Here is a 20901-nt window from a genome sequence, read left to right on the forward strand (position 1 = left end):
TACCTTTTTTCAACATATTTTATTCCCCAAAGTCAAATACATTATTGTTTTAATATAGCTCTGTGTGTGTGTATATATATAGACTTATAAAAAAAAACAAAAAAAAAAACAATTTTTTTCTCCCCACCACCAGGGGAGCTGCAGCTCCCTCAGCACCCCACTTCCAGCGCCCCTGCATAAATATATACATTATACACTGCTAAGTGTTTCATTATACCCACCTGTTGCACATGGAACACACTGCTAAGTGTTTCATTATACCCACCTGTTGCACATGGAACACACTGCTAAGTGTTTCATTATACCCACCTGTTGCACATAGAACACACTGCTAAGTGTTTCATTATACCCACCTGTTGCACATAGAACACACTGCTAAGTGTTTCATTATACCCACCTGTTGCACATAGAACACACTGCTAAGTGTTTCATTATACCCACCTGTTGCACATGGAACACACTGCTAAGTGTTTCATTATACCCACCTGTTGCACATAGAACACACTGCTAAGTGTTTCATTATACCCACCTGTTGCACATAGAACACACTGCTAAGTGTTTCATTATACCCACCTGTTGCACATAGAACACACTGCTAAGTGTTTCATTATACCCACCTGTTGCACATAGAACACACTGCTAAGTGTTTCATTATACCCACCTGTTGCACATAGAACACACTGCTAAGTGTTTCATTATACCCACCTGTTGCACATAGAACACACTGCTAAGTGTTTCATTATACCCACCTGTTGCACATAGAACACACTGCTAAGTGTTTCATTATACCCACCTGTTGCACATAGAACACACTGCTAAGTGTTTCATTATACCCACCTGTTGCACATAGAACACACTGCTAAGTGTTTCATTATACCCACCTGTTGCACATAGAACACACTGCTAAGTGTTTCATTATACCCACCTGTTGCACATAGAACACACTGCTAAGTGTTTCATTATACCCACCTGTTGCACATAGAACACACTGCTAAGTGTTTCATTATACCCACCTGTTGCACATAGAACACACTGCTAAGTGTTTCATTATACCCACATTTTTACATTCTCTTTGCTCTTTTGCACTCTCTTTCTTTCCTAAGTCATTATGACTTATTATTTTATCTTTAGATGTGTTGTTTTTGGTTGTCCTACAGATTTGTGAGCATGTAGATCTGCTATTTTCCAAATAATTATCTGCGGAACGGAGTCACATTAAATGTAATACCTACAAATCCAAGTGCTTGTCAGGGTGGGGGTCCCCAGTTCAAATATGTTTATTTTGGGGGTCACGGCCTAAAAAGGTTTGAGAAGCCCTGGTATAGAGCATTAACACATTCATCCACCAGGGGCATTGACAACTCATTCTTATAACTTCCTATCTAGCCAAGCTTTATAAACTATAGATATTTTAAAGAAAAAACAATAAAAAAAATATATATTCGACTTCGGTGAACAACGTCGAATAGTGACTTTGATATTCGAATATTTGATGATTGCCCTAATTCACACAACATGACAACATCACCACAAAAAGCCAAGTGAAACCTGCTTCATTTTAACTGACGTGTATCTTTATATGACGTACAGAACAGAAGACATTATTACATTATATTGAGGAGTATATTTTTATATAAAACATGTGAACATTAATATTCATGTGAGAACAGGAGCCACTTCTATGGTGTTGATCCTCAGAACAGTCTGGGGCTGGACCATCCCTGAAACACATTAATACATTATTATTAATATTACATTATTACAGTGTAGGGCTGAACCATCCCTGAAACACAATATTACATTATTATTAATATTACATTATTATTAATATTACATTATTACATTATTACAGTACAGTGTAGGGCTGGACCATCCCTGAAACACAATATTACATTATTATTAATATTACATTATTATTAATATTACATTATTACATTATTATTACATTAATACATTATTATTACATTATTATTACATTATTACATTATTACATTATTATTACATTATTATTACAGTATACAGTCTGGGGCTAAACCATCCCTGAAACACATTAATATTACATTATTATTAAAACCCATTTAGGCCTAGAATTATTGACTGCTTTAACCAGTGAAAAATAGCAGATCTACAAGCTCACAGCCGCGCTGCGAGCTTGTAGATCTGCTATTTTTGGAAAAATCGTGAAAATTAGAATTTGGACCCTTAGTGTCTTTTGAATCCTTCTAAGGTTTTTTGAAAAAAACCTATGTTTCTGTCAGCAATCTGGCCAGCCATCGTCAAAGAAAAGGTCCTTTTCACTTCAACTGGAGCTCAGTTAGTCTGTTCTTTAGAGACTACTATGTCAGTGGTTCTCAAACCTTTTCATGTGAAGGACCCCCAAACTGATATTTATCTGGCCACGGACCCCCGTCTCAAAATATCTAGTTCCAGGGACCACCCAGAAGCAAAATTTGAGTTACAACCGTTCGCTTTGAAAATACATATATACAAAGATTTGCACACATTTTCATGACTTTTTCAAAAATAGCAGAACTACAAGCTCGCAGCGCGGCACTCGGTGCCACGCTTTGAGCTTGTAGATCTGCTATTTTTCACTGGTTAAAGCATTCTTTAAGTCTATAAATAATAAGTCTATTAATAATAAGTCTATTAATAATAGTACAGTGTAGGGCTCACACACACAACACAATATGAATATTCTTTCTATTCCACCACTGGTGTACGGTAAGGCTGGGCCAACGTTGTTGAATACCTCCATATCGATATTACTCACCATATTAGTAAAATCTAATGGCATTATATAGATTTTAATGTGTTTCTGCTTTTGGTCCACTGCCTGCCTAGTCTGGCGTAGCCAGACAACTATTCTTCAATCTCTGAATGCTACATAGAGTCTGGAACAGCAGCTCCCTAACAGACAACTATTCTTCAATCTCTGAATGCTATATAGAGTCTGGAACAGCAGCTCCCTAACAGACAACTATTCCACATCTCTGAATGCTATATAGAGTCTGGAACAGCAGCTCCCTAACAGACAACTATTCCACAATCTCTGAATGCTATATAGAGTCTGGAACAGCAGCTCCCTAACAGACAACTATTCCACAATCTCTGAATGCTATATAGAGTCTGGAACAGCAGCTCCCTAACAGACAACTATTCCACATCTCTGAATGCTATATAGAGTCTGGAACAGCAGCTCCCTAACAGACAACTATTCCACAATCTCTGAATGCTATATAGAGTCTGGAACAGCAGCTCCCTAACAGACAACTATTCCACAATCTCTGAATGCTATATAGAGTCTGGAACAGCAGCTCCCTAACAGACAACTATTCCACAATCTCTGAATGCTATATAGAGTCTGGAACAGCAGCTCCCTAACAGACAACTATTCCACAATCTCTGAATGCTATATAGAGTCTGGAACAGCAGCTCCCTAACAGACAACTATTCCACAATCTCTGAATGCTATATAGAGTCTGGAACAGCAGCTCCCTAACGGCGAGTAATGGAAACGGTCATTACCGTTCAAGAAAATATATTTTAAAATGTCATTTCTGCTAAGCAGCAAGCTAAACATGCTTAAATGATTTTTATTTATATAATGATAAATGTGTGCCATGTGAGACTGAAACGGAAGTGACGAGGAGGCTTCACTTCCGCTTTAACCGGTACTCATCGTTATTCTCTCGATGCCCCAGACTGTAGACGGGAGCATTTGACCAAATCACGGAGTCAACAGTCTGGCCTCGCGAGACTACTGCCTGCCCAACCCAGATAATAAATATCATATCCATGCATGCATGGGTTGGATAATGATATCAGTCATAACAGAGATCATAAACTACATGTCCGTCTCTCATGTCTCCTGTACAGTATGTACAGTATGTACAGTAATAACAGTGATAATAATAATAACAGATCATAACCTACATGTCCGTCTCTCATGTCTCTTGCGTTTCCTGAAGCGTTGAACAACTTTAGGCCAGGATTCTGTTTTCTCTAGGATGGTGGCCTCCACACGAACCACATGACCCCTGGAATTAACATATTATACTGTTAATTACCATATTATACTGTTAATTACCATAATATATATTATACTGTTAATACTCTGTCTTCTCTAGGATGGTGGCTTCCACACGAACCACATGACCCCTGGAATTAACATATTATACTGTTAATAACATATTATATATTATACTGTTAATACGCACCACATGACCCCTGGAATTAACATATTATACTGTTAATTAACATATTATACTGTTAATAACATATTATATATTATACTGTTAATACGCACCACATGACCCCTGGAATTAACATACTGTAATTAACATATTAAACTGTTAACACTGTCTTCTCCACATGCACCACATGACCCCTGGAATTAACATATTATACTGTTAATTAACATATGAAACTGTTAATTAACATATGAAACTGTTAATTAACATATGAAACTGTTAATTAACATATTATACTGTTAATAACATATTATATATTATACTGTTAATACTCTGTCTTCTCCACACACACCACAAAATATGCAATGTCAGATCTGTCTGGTTTCCAGGCTAATCCATACGTGTGTGTGTGTGCGTGTGTGTGTGTATGAGAGTGTGTGTGAGTGTGCGTGCGCGTGCGTGTGCACAGAGTGAGTGTTACCCCAGCAGAGGTCTGCCGATCAGCGTGAAGTCTTCTCCTCCAACCATCAGCACCTGGAGGAGACACCCTGTTATTGTACTGTTCACTGTCTGGAGGAGACACCCTGTTATTGTACTGTTCACTGAGGAGACACCCTGTTATTGTACTGTTCACTGAGGAGACACCCTGTTATTGTACTGTTCACTGAGGAGACACCCTGTTATTGTACTGTTCACTGAGGAGACACCCTGTTATTGTACTGTTCACTGAGGAAACCTCTTTCATTTATTCAGCATTTGAACCATAGAACCACCGTTTGATTGCATTTATCCTCACAGACAGATTTTGTCCACAATTTTTACAATAATAACAATTCTTCCACATTCGCTGATCGTGTTGACTATAGGTGTTACTTCTGGTAAATTAAGAAATGTGGATGTTGAGCAATAATTTAGAGAGCGTAGACTATTTGGAGTGCGTAAAATGAAATGACCAAAATGGACCTGTAAGTGTAGGTCCATTTCTCAAGGTCCATTTCTCATTTCTCAAGAAACAGCCGATTTACAAGCACACAGCTTGTAGATCTGCTGTTTTCACTACTTTTGTGTGACGGCCTTGTACGATGAAGCAGGGCTTTGCTTTGCGAAAGAACGAACACATTTGAGACTTGGAGATACGAGGTTTCTGCCCGTCAACGACGATATGTATGCTGGGGTTCAGCTGGTTAAAGTATTACGTTATTTTCACTCTGTTCAAACAGATATTCATTCCTCCTAAGATAAACCTAACAGATATGCATTCCTCCTAAGATACACTACATAAACCTAACAGATATTCATTCCTCCTAAGATACACTACATAAACCTAACAGATATTCATTCCTCCTAAGATACACTACATAAACCTAACAGATATTCATTCCTCCTAAGATACACTACATAAACCTAACAGATATTCATTCCTCCTAAGATACACTACATAAACCTAACAGACATTCATTCCTCCTAAGATACACTACATAAACCTAACAGATATTCATTCCTCCTAAGATACACTACATAAACCTAACAGATATTCATTCCTCCTAAGATACACTACATAAACCTAACAGATATTCATTCCTCCTAAGATACACTACATAAACCTAACAGATATTCATTCCTCCTAAGATACACTACATAAACCTAACAGATATTCATTCCTCCTAAGATACACTACATAAACCTAACAGATATTCATTCCTCCTAAGATACACTACATAAACCTAACAGATATTCATTCCTCCTAAGATACACTACATAAACCTAACAGATATTCATTCCTCCTAAGATACACTACATAAACCTAACAGATATTCATTCCTCCTAAGATACACTACATAAACCTAACATATATTCATTCCTCCTAAGATACACTACATAAACCTAACAGACATTCATTCCTCCTAAGATAAACCTAACAGATATTCATTCCTCCTAAGATACACTACATAAACCTAACAGATATTCATTCCTCCTAAGATAAACCTAACAGATATTCATTCCTCCTAAGATACACTACATAAACCTAACAGATATTCATTCCTCCTAAGATAAACCTAACAGATATTCATTCCTCCTAAGATACACTACATAAACCTAACAGATATTCATTCCTCCTAAGATACACTACATAAACCTAACAGATATTCATTCCTCCTAAGATACACTACATAAACCTAACAGATATTCATTCCTCCTAAGATACACTACATAAACCTAACAGATATTCATTCCTCCTAAGATACACTACATAAACCTAACAGATATTCATTCCTCCTAAGATACACTACATAAACCTAACAGATATTCATTCCTCCTAAGATACACTACATAAACCTAACAGATATTCATTCCTCCTAAGATACACTACATAAACCTAACAGATATTCATTCCTCCTAAGATACACTACATAAACCTAACAGACATTCATTCCTCCTAAGATACACTACATAAACCTAACATATATTCATTCCTCCTAAGATACACTACATAAACCTAACAGACATTCATTCCTCCTAAGATAAACCTAACAGATATTCATTCCTCCTAAGATACACTACATAAACCTAACAGATATTCATTCCTCCTAAGATAAACCTAACAGATATTCATTCCTCCTAAGATACACTACATAAACCTAACAGATATTCATTCCTCCTAAGATACACTACATAAACCTAACAGATATTCATTCCTCCTAAGATACACTACATAAACCTAACAGATATTCATTCCTCCTAAGATACACTACATAAACCTAACAGATATTCATTCCTCCTAAGATACACTACATAAACCTAACAGATATTCATTCCTCCTAAGATACACTACATAAACCTAACAGACATTCATTCCTCCTAAGATACACTACATAAACCTAACAGATATTCATTCCTCCTAAGATAAACCTAACAGATATTCATTCCTCCTAAGATAAACCTAACAGATATTCATTCCTCCTAAGATACACTACATAAACCTAACAGATATTCATTCCTCCTAAAATACACTACATAAACCTAACAGATATTCATTCCTCCTAAGATACACTACATAAACCTAACAGATATTCATTCCTCCTAAGATACACTACATAAACCTAACAGATATTCATTCCTCCTAAGATACACTACATAAACCTAACAGATATTCATTCCTCCTAAGATACACTACATAAACCTAACAGATATTCATTCCTCCTAAGATACACTACATAAACCTAACAGATATTCATTCCTCCTAAAATACACTACATAAACCTAACAGATATTCATTCCTCCTAAGATACACTACATAAACCTAACAGATATTCATTCCTCCTAAGATACACTACATAAACCTAACAGATATTCATTCCTCCTAAGATACACTACATAAACCTAACAGATATTCATTCCTCCTAAGATACACTACATAAACCTAACAGATATTCATTCCTCCTAAGATACACTACATAAACCTAACAGATATTCATTCCTCCTAAGATACACTACATAAACCTAACAGATATTCATTCCTCCTAAGATAAACCTAACAGATATTCATTCCTCCTAAGATACACTACATAAACCTAACAGATATTCATTCCTCCTAAGATACACTACATAAACCTAACAGACATTCATTCCTCCTAAGATACACTACATAAACCTAACAGACATTCATTCCTCCTAAGATACACTACATAAACCTAACAGATATTCATTCCTCCTAAGATAAACCTAACAGATATTCATTCCTCCTAAGATACACTACATAAACCTAACAGATATTCATTCCTCCTAAGATAAACCTAACAGATATTCATTCCTCCTAAGATACACTACATAAACCTAACAGATATTCATTCCTCCTAAGATACACTACATAAACCTAACAGACATTCATTCCTCCTAAGATACACTACATAAACCTAACAGATATTCATTCCTCCTAAGATACACTACATAAACCTAACAGATATTCATTCCTCCTAAGATACACTACATAAACCTAACAGATATTCATTCCTCCTAAGATACACTACATAAACCTAACAGATATTCATTCCTCCTAAGATAAACCTAACAGATATTCATTCCTCCTAAGATACACTACATAAACCTAACAGATATTCATTCCTCCTAAGATACACTACATAAACCTAACAGACATTCATTCCTCCTAAGATACACTACATAAACCTAACAGACATTCATTCCTCCTAAGATACACTACATAAACCTAACAGATATTCATTCCTCCTAAGATAAACCTAACAGATATTCATTCCTCCTAAGATACACTACATAAACCTAACAGATATTCATTCCTCCTAAGATACACTACATAAACCTAACAGATATTCATTCCTCCTAAGATACACTACATAAACCTAACAGATATTCATTCCTCCATGATATGAAGTGTATCTTAGGGGGGAAGATTAGCATATTCAGTATTCAGTATATAGCGTAAACACAACATAAGATTCTAAAAACAGAACAGTGTAATTCAGGAGTTCTGTGGATGATGAAGTCATGTACTTGTACAGTCATGTATCAGGGGTTCCCAAAGGTTTTCTGTCTCAGGTCACCCCATAAATATTTGTTTTAATCCGAGGCACCCCTACATTATAATTTTCACTCCCAGCACCTTATATTTATAGCATATCGTCGTTGTCGGGTGGAAACCTTATATGTCCAAAACCGTTCGTTTTGTATTTATCATCTATAAAATGTACTGGCGTTGCGAGGCGTTGTGTGCTTGTAGATCATCTGTTTTCACTAGTTTTGTGCGACAGTCTTGTATGATGAAGCAGGGCTTTGCTTTACCAAAAGACGTACACATTTGAAACTTGGAGATACGAGGTTTCTGCCCGACAGTGACGATATTTTAGTGATTATGTTGCGAGGAAAATGTTGAGATAACAGCCATTTTGGTTAGAACTGACTGAAAATAACTTTGTACTTTTCAAAATATTTTCAATATGTCCAAATACATTTCAAATATCAAATGATCTCACGGCACCACTGGACTGCCGTCACGGCACCCGAGGGTGCCCCGTCACCCACTTTGAAAACCCCTGATGTAGAGGGCTGACCAGAGTCAGAGAGGGTTTGAGAAACCACTGCTAGTCTAGTAGTCTAGTACAGACCTATTATAGTGTATGTGGTCTGAAATACACACTCATGCACACGCGCGCGCTTGCCTATCTTTCAAGTAGAGGGACCCCACTCCCCTGCCTCCCCGTTCAGAAATCTTCCAAACTAGAGAGAAGAAAGAGAATGAAATGGAAATTAAAAAAAAACACGCTCACACAGGAGCTTCTCTCCTCTGTGAAAACAATAATAAATATGATCAGATATCTGATTATATCAGATTTCTCCCATGTGTCGACAGACCATTCCACAAGTCATTGGAATGACTTGGTCCACAAGTCATTGGAATGACTTGTGGAATGAAGTGTGGACCCATGGGAGAAACCTGGGGTGGAATCGGTTGGAGGTTCTTACTCTCCACAAACTCAGAGGAATGTGGAGGCGGGGGGAAAGGGTGGTGCTACTTGAGGCCACGTGTGAAAGAGTTGAAAAATCGTGAAAATTAGAATTTTGACCCGATTCTATAAGTGTCTTTTGAATCCTTCTAAGATTTTTTGAAAAACCCTATGTTTCTATGTCAGCAATCTGGCCAGCCGTCGTCAAAGAAAAGGTCCTTTTCACTTAACTGGAGCTCAGTTAGTCTATGTCAGTGGTTCTCATACTTTTCCATGTGAAGGACCCCCAAAATGATATAAACGTTCGCTTTGAAAATACATATTTGCACACATTTTCACGACTTTTTCCAAAAAATAGCAGATCTATAAGCTCGCAGCGCGGCACTCGGTGCCGCGCTGTGAGCTTGTATATCTGCTATTTTTCACTGGTTAAAGCAGTCAATAATTCTAGGCCTGAATGGGTTAAACATTTCACATTAAACCCAGCATCAAACTATGAGTCAGACTGGTGACTCCTACACTGTGCACATGCTGACCATGAGTTCACATAAAGCTACTGCTACCTTGGAATATAAATATATTCACTCCATGCTATAAATGACTGCTAAATCCTTCTTCTAAATCAGTGCTTCTCAAACGTTGTCATGTGAAGGACCCCCAGAATTACATGCATTTGGCCGCGGACCCCCATCTCAAAATAACATGTTGTTCCAGGGACCCCCCAGAAGCAGAGATTTGAGTTACAAACGTTTGCTTTGAAAAATATATATATTCAAAGATTTGCAAATATGTTCACGATTAAAAAAAAAAATCTACAAAGGTTGTGGGTGTGAGCTTGTATATCTGTAAGTATAAAGTATAAATAATTCCTATGATAACAAAGGTTGTGGCTGTGAGCTTGTATATCTAAGTATAAATAATTCCTAAGATAACAAAGGTTGTGGCTGTGAGCTTGTATATCTAAGTATAAATAATTCCTATGATAACAAAGGTTGTGGCTGTGAGCTTGTATATCTAAGTATAAATAATTCCTATGATAACAAAGGTTGTGGCTGTGAGCTTGTATATCTAAGTATAAATAATTCCTAAGATAACAAAGGTTGTGGCTGTGAGCTTGTATATCTAAGTATAAATAATTCCTATGATAACAAAAGTTCTGGCTGTGAGAGGCTAGATGTCATGGAACGGTGGTTCTGTAGATCTAATGATGAATAAATGATATAAAAGGGCCTGGGAAAGTGATTTGATCACTTCTATAAAAACCTCTGCAGGAATGTGATGACGACTGTCTACAACATTATGCAATTAAAAACCAAAGGCAATTAACATCAATTACACATTTATACAGTATATGTACAGTGTGTGTGTGTGTGTGTGTGTGTGTGTGTGTGTGTGTGTGTGTGTGTGTGTGTGTGTGTGTGTGTGTGTGTGTGTGTGTGTGTGTTTCTCTGCCTACTAAAGATCTCTTCGCCGCATAAAAATAGCAGATCTACAAGGTCACAACGCATCAGAACATGACGTGTTGTGGGCTTGTAGATCTGCTATGTATTTTCTTTTCAGAACAGGGATGCTGGGGTTTAAGCACTGACAGACAGACGCCAAAGTTCACCATCATTATGGTCATAATTACACCATAATTATTATTAATTAACAACCACACTAACCCCCAATGGAATGGACACACCACACACACACACACACACACACACACACACACACACACACACACACACACACACACACACACACACACACACACACACACACACACACACACACACACACAGAGTTCTGTTCACGTTGGTGTGCTCTTAAAGACCTGTGGTTTCCAAAGTGTGGTTCGGGGACCCCCAGGAGTCACTGAGGAGAGGTCCAGGGGGTCCTGAGCAGAACTCAACTAAAAGGAGTCCCTCAATACGTCATCCATAACTAGCAACTAACAGTTAACCGTTAGTTAGTTAGTATTGAGAAAAAAAAAACTAACTAACCCTAATGAATACTAACCATACATATGTGTCCCAGCACCCCTGAGAGCTAGTCATTTCGGGGACTGTCATTATTCCCTGCAGCCAATATGATTTTTTATTTTTTTTGCTCTCTAAAAAGATAATGCCACAACAGCATCTCATAATATCTAGGCTACATTTCACTTAAACGCCAGAGCTTAACTCTGCATGTAAATAAGACTTTTTTTAATTAATGTGAGAGATCGGTACATAATTCTGTTAGTCCTCCCAGTTGAAATTAGCTAAAATGCTAACTAATGCTAACAAAATACGCCTTTGTTAGCCGTTTGTAGCCAAATGCGGTAATATCGGGACTCCATTACTTAGCGATGCAACCCACAGTATTTATCCCATTAATTTAATGCCACGTGTGTTCCAAATGAACAATTATTAACCACGTAATGTATGATTTAGTGTATTATGTTATTTATTATTCTTCCGCCGTTCTTCCGCTGTTTCTTCTTCTACGCTGGTGAAAATGATCGCCTGCCTGGAGACGTCTGTGACGTATGCGTTTGTCTTCCGTGAAGCTCCGGTGCGGAAGCTTCCTTTGTCACTGAGTTAGCTTAGCATTGAATAGATCAGTGTCGTCCTAAACTATCTAGTTCTAACGTTCAGGGCGTTTGTTTTTTTGGACAATAAATTGACAGCCAAGAAAACATGGATGGAATGCAATCGTTCACTCGCCGTCGGAAAGTTGACTTTAGAGTAGACTATTCTGGTTGACTGGCTATGAGTGGCTAACGGCTAACGCTAGCTAGCGTTAGCTAGCGCTAGCTGCAGGCTATAAACAAATAAAACGTGACCCAACTCTATTGTTGCTCTCTTCTACAAGCTCACAACGCGAGGCGGTTAAGCCTGTAGATTGTGTTTTATTATCAGGTCAGATAATCCTTCTGACTGAAGTTACACAAACACTGATTATGCTACATTTAGCACAGTTAGCCCTGTTGCGCACGTAATAAATTCACTTCAACCTCGTGTTGAGCAGTTAATCCTATTTGCTACGTACGTCTACAAAAACCTTCATATTTCAAAGATAAAGTGCTTACTGAAGTCTCACAGATGTCACAGTATGGTACGCTCAAGCAGAATTACCCGTATCTTTCGTATTGTTTAATAAACTGCATTTTAATCCGATCAGATGCCATTTTCTGTTGTTTTTCAGCCATGCGACCCCATCGGTTGCGAGGTGTACTGCACTTAGATACATTAATACCTTTTTAAGGAAACGACGACCGATCGGATTAAAATGCTCCTCATTAAATAATACGATCATTACGGGACATTCTGCTGGAGCGTACCCTATGGTGACATCTGTGAGCCTTCAATAAGCAATTTATCTTTGTAATCTGACCGTTTGTGTAGACGTATGTAGCAAATTGGTTAAACTGCTCAACAGCAGATTGTGTTGAATTCACGGTTGGCGCAGCGTAGCGTCTTTACATTTAGCCCAATAATGCTTGAGATGCTGTTGTGGCATTATCTTTTTAGAGAGCAATAACTAAAGTTTAAAACATACATAAACCACTTTAGCCCTATGTTATACCAAGGCTATTTGAAAATAGACGATCTACAAGCTCACAACGCATTGCGGTGCGACGCGTTGTGAGCTTGTAGATCTGCTATTTTCAAACATTTTGTACTTTTACTTTTGGTACTTTAAGTACATTTGGATACCAATACTTTTGTACTTTTACTCAAGTACATTTTTTATTCTGGACTTTTACTTGTAACAGAGTGATTCTACATTGCAGAATTGATACTTTTACTTAATTATAAAATGTTGGTACTTTTTCCACCACTGTGTAAACGTTTGTGTTCTCATGCCAATAAAGCTTCTTTGAATTGAAGATTGAATTGAAGATTGCTCCCCATGTGGCGGAGTCAGGTCATTGCAGGTTAGAAATTTATTTAAAACTTGAATATCTCAAAAGTACTATTTCAGCATGGCATCATTCTATAAGCCATATCTTCAAAACTGTTGGGTCAATCTCCACAACCAATATATCATTTTGTAGCTATGATCCCCAGCTTTCAAATGAAATGAAAACATGAAAATGAAAAAAATTGCAATGACTGGCTCTCAGGGAGATTGGGACACATATGTTTGTCCCATACATTTTGCTAGATGGCTCAGGGTAAACGTCAAGCGCATTGCATTTTTGAACTGGGTTCGATCGGGAAGAAAACACACGGCTGCAGCCACTTGCCACACGGCGAATTCTGAGCCAGTGTGCATGAGATCATAGAGAATATATATAGTATATATATACATATAGTATATATATATATATATATACTATAGAGAACATATGAGATCATAGAGAATAATTGTTTTCTTAAAAAAGAAAAAAAGAAATTGTCCATTTTCTTTCCGTCTGCAAAGCCCTTTAAACAACTAAACATGGGATTGGCTTAGGGATGGAAATCGGAATCGGCCAAAATATCAAAAATCGGCAGGTATGATCCAAATCGGTGACCGGCAGGTCACTGACATAAATACTGGTTTTATTTGCCGAGCATGATGCTCTGGTCCTGTGACTAAAGTAAACATTAGCAAGTAGCAGCCAGTCTACTTAGTGGCAGCCTACAGAATACAGATGGTGCTGATTGCCTTTGCAATGTAAGGATATATTCCATAATCCTGTGTCAATGTCGTCTCTCAAAAAGAAGGAAAAAAAAAAAAAACATGTGTCACCTGCTTTCCTCCTGCCTAGTCCAGACGGTCATATTAGACTGGATATTGTCTGTGATTTTGGATATTGTACTATTGTGATTGATTTGGCATTAGTGTTCTTCTAGCTTATTGGTACTCAAATTGAAGTATGTCTTGTAGGCCTACTTGGCCTGAAAAAAGGGTATTGGAGCAACCCTATTTTCTAGTTCTTAGCTAAAGAAATCGTTATCGGAAAAATGGGTTTTGGCAGGTCAGACCTTCATAAAACCGGGGGATCGGTATCGGCCAAGAAATTTGCAATCGGTCCATCTCTAGATTGGCTTTCAAAATGATCAATGCAACTCTGCCCTCCATCCTCTCAGTAGCAGCATATCTGACCAAACATCTCCAACTGATGGTAAACACCACCCATGATCATATCTGACCAAACATCTCCAACTGATGGTAAACACCACCCATGATCATATCTGACCAAACATCTCCAACTGATGGTAAACACCACCCATGATCATATCTGACCAAACATCTCCAACTGATGGTAAACACCACCCATGATCATATCTGACCAAACATCTCCAACTGATGGTAAACACCACCCATGATCATATCTGACCAAACATCTCCAACAGATGGTAAACACCACCCATGATCATATCTGACCAAACATCTCCAACTGATGGTAAACACCACCCATGATCATATCTGACCAAACATCTCCAACTGATGGTAAACACCACCCATGATCATATCTGACCAAACATCTCCAACTGATGGTAAACACCACCCATGATCATATCTGACCAAACATCTCCAACTGATGGTAAACACCACCCATGATCATATCTGACCAAACATCTCCAACTGATGGTAAACACCACCCATGATCATATCTGACCAAACATCTCCAACTGATGGTAAACACCACCCATGATCATATCTGACCAAACATCTCCAACAGATGGTAAACACCACCCATGATCATATCTGACCAAACATCTCCAACTGATGGTAAACACCACCCATGATCATATCTGACCAAACATCTCCAACTGATGGTAAACTCCACCCATGATCATATCTGACCAAACACCTCCAACAGACACACGGTAAACACCACCCATGAGAACAAACATGGATACATTCTTCTTCTATGACACTGGCACCCAAGTGTGGAATGCCCTACATTTGTAACTCAAATATTTGCTTCTGGGGGGTCCCTGGAATAACATATTTTGAGATGTGGGGTCCGTGGGCCAAATACATGTTATTTAAGGGGCCTTGATTCAGAAGACCTTTAAATAGAATTTGGTCAAAAATATTTCAGACTTGCACAAATTGTTTGAAAAAAAAAAGAAAAAAGAAAAAAAAAAAGAAAAAAAAAGATGTTTCAAAAATAGTAGATCTACAAGCTCGCAGTGCACTGTGAGCTTGTAGATCTGCTATTTTCCAAAGTGTAGAAGACAATAACTGGATTACTGAAAAAGAAGCTAACATTTTGGTCAATAATCACCCTGTTCAGCAGGTCATCTATGGCTCCTTTGTGCCCTCTTGTCTCTGGGCTGAGACAATGTCCACTCTGCCTCTCTGGGCTGAGACAATGTCCACTCTGCCTCTCTGGACTGAGACAATGTCCACTCTGCCTCTCTGGGCTGAGACAATGTCCACTCTGCCTCTCTGGGCTGAGACAATGTCCACTCTGCCTCTCTGGGCTGAGACAATGTCCACTCTGCCTCTCTGGACTGAGACAATGTCCACTCTGCCTCTCTGGGCTGAGACAATGTCCACTCTGCCTCTCTGGGCTGAGACAATGTCCACTCTGCCTCTCTGGACTGAGACAATGTCCACTCTGCCTCTCTGGGCTGAGACAATGTCCACTCTGCCTCTCTGGGCTGAGACAATGTCCACTCTGCCTCTCTGGGCTGAGACGATGTCCACTCTGCCTCTCTGGGCTGAGACAATGTCCACTCTGCCTCTCTGGGCTGAGACAATGTCCACTCTGCCTCTCTGGACTGAGACAATGTCCACTCTGCCTCTCTGGGCTGAGACAATGTCCACTCTGCCTCTCTGGGCTGAGACAATGTCCACTCTGCCTCTCTGGGCTGAGACAATGTCCACTCTGCCTCTCTGGGCTGAGACAATGTCCACTCTGCCTCTCTGGGCTGAGACAATGTCCACTCTGCCTCTCTGGGCTGAGACAATGTCCACTCTGCCTCTCTGGGCTGAGACAATGTCCACTCTGCCTCTCTGGGCTGAGACAATGTCCACTCTGCCTCTCTGGGCTGAGACAATGTCCACTCTGCCTCTCTGGGCTGAGACAATGTCCACTCTGCCTCTCTGGGCTGAGACAATGTCCACTCTGCCTCTCTGGGCTGAGACAATGTCCACTCTGCCTCTCTGGGCTGAGACAATGTCCACTCTGCCTCTCTGGGCTGAGACAAAGTCCACTCTGCCGAGACGGTAAACTAAATTGAAAGAAAACTAGAAGCAGTGCTCTTCCGAGCACAGGTCTACACCAGGCCAGGCGGCCTGTTATAGCGCCACCATGAGGCTGATTTGAAAAGTTTGAAGTGGCATTTCTTCCTCTGCCTAGTGGGAATGTGTGTGCACAATTTCACAAAAAATGCACGCCGTGTTCGTGATTTGAGGCATTTTGTTAAAAACTGAACAATCTTACAAAATTTGAAAGCCAATCTCAGCCAATCAGGATGAAATATGGACAATCAGACAGATCCATGTCGATCACGTGACTGTAGAGATGCTGTCTACCGATTTGCGTGATTTTAACTATTCACCAAGCGTATCAAAACGAAGAAACCTCATTCACTGAAGTATGTGCTCACTTACAATGGATGGAACTGGAAACAAGGTCCGCTACAAACTCCATAAGAAATGTATTGATTACCCCTGGTATCAATAAGCTACAAACTCCATAAGAAATGTATTGATTACCCCTGGTATCAATAAGCTACAAACTCCATAAGAAATGTATTGATTACCCTTGGTATCAATAAGCTACAAACTCCATAAGAAATGTATTGATTACCCCCGGTATCAATAAGCTACAAACTCCATAAGAAATGTATTGATTACCCCTGGTATCAATAAGCTACAAACTCCATAAGAAATGTATTGATTACCCCCGGTATCAATAAGCTACAAACTCCATAAGAAATGTATTGATTACCCCCGGTATCAATAAGCTACAAACTCCATAAGAAATGTATTGATTACCCTTGGTATCAATAAGCTACAAACTCCATAAGAAATGTATTGATTACCCCCGGTATCAATAAGCTACAAACTCCATAAGAAATGTATTGATTACCCCTGGTATCAATAAGCTACAAACTCCATAAGAAATGTATTGATTACCCCCGGTATCGATAAGCTACAAACTCCATAAGAAATGTATTGATTACCCCTGGTATCAATAAGCTGTGGGCTTATTAGGCCATTCATGAATAGTGATTTTTAGTATTCGAATTATTCAACCTCAAAGTATTTGAACAGTGGAATATTGGACAGGACAGGCCAAACTGTCAAATATTAAGTAAGCAAGAGGCGAACATTGTGAAAATAGCAGATCTACATGCTCACAAAGCCTCGCGTTGCGAGGCATTGTGAGCATGTAGATCTGCTATTTTCACAATATTTATCTGTGGAACCGAGTCACATTAAATGTAACACCTACAATTCCAAGTGCTTGTCAGGGTGGGGGTCCCAAGTTCAAATATGTTTATTTTGGGGGTCACGGCCTAAAAAGGTTTGAGAACCCCTGGTATAGAGCATTAACAAATTCATCCACCAGGGGCATTGACAACTCATTCTTATGACTTCCTATCTAGCCAAGCTTTATAAACTATATAATAAAATAAAATAAAAATATGTGAATATTCGACTTCGGTGAGCAACGTTGAACAGTGACTTTGGTATTCGAATATTCTAGTATTCTAATATTCTAATATTTGGTGAATGCCCTACTGATTTCACCAATGGGCATAAAAGAAGAGCAGATGACATAGTCTTAGTGGTTGAACCATAGACTGTAAAGCATATGCACGGTGGGAACCCATTGGTTTCTAAGTTGTGCACATTACGCTTTTTTTTGCCCTTGTATGGGTGTCGCCATCATTGTTCTAATGGTACCCAAGGAATGCTATTGGCTGCCAACGGTCACATGCAACCGCAGGGATACATGGGACATTGTCTTGAGCTTGCCGAAAACAAAGCACACGAAGAAGAATCATCACACAGGGTTTCCTGCAGGAAAAAGTCTTGACTCATGGCGCATGCGCAAAGTGCGTGCGCCGAAATGTTTTGATAATTAATTAATTCATTCGATTAATCAATTCACTTAATTTTGTATTTTAATTCTTATTTTTGCCCTATAAAAACACATGAATGTGCCCAGGATGACGGAAAACACAACTAAATTAATTCCCTTATTTTAGACTAATTCTTATTTTTGCCCTCAACATAAAAGGAGAGGTTGACTCTTGTCTCTTGGCCAGGTGCTACAGATTTTAGGTCAGGGGTTAGGGTTAGGGTTAGGGGTCAGGGGTTAGGGTTAGCCCCCTGGCCAATAAAGTGCTGCAGGAAAACCTGTCACAAGCTCCTCCTACAGCAGGGGTGTCAAACTGCCATTTCGCGGGCATTTTGCGGCCCGCAAAGAGGTCCAATGTGGCCCGCGACGGACCCCCCCCAAAAAAAAAAATTTTTTTTTTTTTTTTTTTTCAATTTTTTTTTTTTTTTTTCAAAAATATTTTTTGGACCTCCAAAGATGTAGTAGGCATGATCGTAATCGCGAAATTGCATGTTTAACCCCCATACCAACCACATCTTTCAAACATTGCAGCCATGTTTGTTAACATTTGAAGAAAACATAATGGCTTCTATCTCATGAATGCCTGAATGGATTTCCAAGCGGATTTTTTTGTTTGAAAGCTGTGAACAGCGTGAACACAAATGGTGCATGATCTAGGCATGGGCATGCATGATCCGTGCACTATGAATTACATGGAAGTCTATGGAGACTGGGGCATCCTGGTACTTGGCAGCCATTTTGAAAAAGCAGCGAATACGTTAATAGTAGAAAAAAAAACATTCAAGGTGCAAGCATGGAATATGAACACAACACGTATTACTTTCTAACAAAATTAAGAGTGTGGGAGAACTCAGAAGCACTATGGGGAAGAAAATCCGGAATCATTTCCCACATATCTTGTCAGGTGTCTGGAAACAGAATTTTTCTGTCTCGAGCTTGAAACAAGCTAATATGTATAACTTCAAATTGAGTTGTTCTACTTTCAATTTTTTAAATGCATTGTTTGTTTTCAATGTCTATAATTGTGTGTGTGTGTGTGTGTGTGTGTGTGTGTGTGTGTGTGTGTGTGTGTGTGTGTGTGTGTGTGTGACACAATCTAATTGTCTCAATAGAAGAGCAGGAAAACTAAACACAATCATCTCAATTGTTATATTGTAACATACACTACCATTCAGATTAGTAATACAATTTGATTTTATTGGCCAAGCAAAGTAGGCCTGCATAATACAAGTGTAACTATACAAGCTGAAACTCTGGAGTCTCAGGTGATCATAGCTGAAACCTCAGAACAATAGCCACACATTAGCAACCATAACTACAGATAGCCACCATACAGATAGCTAACAGAAACTGCTTATGTAAATGCTGGAATGTTGGAATGTTAAAAAGGTAATCTCTTTCCCTTCAAATTGTATAAATTAACTATTGTTCATAAGTACTGTAGGTATAGAACTGACTGCCAACAGACTGAAAAACAATGCTGACACACAGACATCTAAATGACATCATGATAGTGCAAACCTGTCAGAAATTCGTCCCTGATATGGACAAGTTGGTTAAAGCAAAGAGATGTCTATTTTGTCTTCTATTTTTAAGAAATAAGTTGATTTTGCATTAAGCATTGAGTGTCCTTATTTTTTATTGACATTCCATTTTTGTACACGTGTCAATTCAATAAAACAACAGCCACATATTAGCAACCATAACTACAGATGGCCACCCATTAGCTAACAGAAACTGCTTTTGTAAATGCTGGAATGTTGGAAAAAGGTAATCTCTTTCAATTCAAATTGCATAAATTAGCTATTGTTCATAAGTACTGTAGTTATAGAACTGACTGCCAACAGACTGAAAAACAATGCTGGTATAACAGCCATTCACACTGAGTGTAATAGTTTGGAAAATTGTTTGAAAATGTTCACCAACTACACACACGCACGCACGCACACACGTGTGTGTGTGCGTGTATATATATATATACGTGTATATATATATATATATATATATACAGTATATATATATATATATATATATATATATATATATGCACACTTAATGGCACTTAGCTGGATGTGTGTGCGCGTGCACTGGCTGCGGCCCGGCTCAAGTCACCTTTTGACCAATGTGGCCCTCAACCCAAAATGAGTTTGACACCCCTGTCCTACAGCATACCCTGCTTTAACATCAATTATAACATAAATGGGACCATATTTTCACACAA

At 38.6% G+C, this 20901-nt stretch overlaps 1 protein-coding gene across 1 annotated transcript in view; it reads right to left on the reverse strand.

The window, feature by feature from the left end:
• Positions 1–1572: 1572 nt before the first annotated feature.
• mrpl21 (mitochondrial ribosomal protein L21) overlaps positions 1573–20901 on the reverse strand; it is a 39450-nt gene continuing 20121 nt past the window's right edge. Inside the window, exons 5-7 of the mRNA XM_080729926.1 lie at positions 4675–4727; positions 3937–4040; positions 1573–1721 (exon numbers count right to left, since the gene is read on the reverse strand). Coding sequence (XP_080586052.1) covers positions 1657–1721; positions 3937–4040; positions 4675–4727 — 222 coding nt within the window. The 3' untranslated portion in view covers positions 1573–1656. The remainder of the gene's footprint in view (positions 1722–3936; positions 4041–4674; positions 4728–20901) is intronic.

Source organism: Nannobrachium achirus (assembly GCF_963921795.1).
Source record: "Nannobrachium achirus genome assembly, chromosome: 7".
NCBI lineage: Eukaryota > Metazoa > Chordata > Actinopteri > Myctophiformes > Myctophidae > Nannobrachium > Nannobrachium achirus.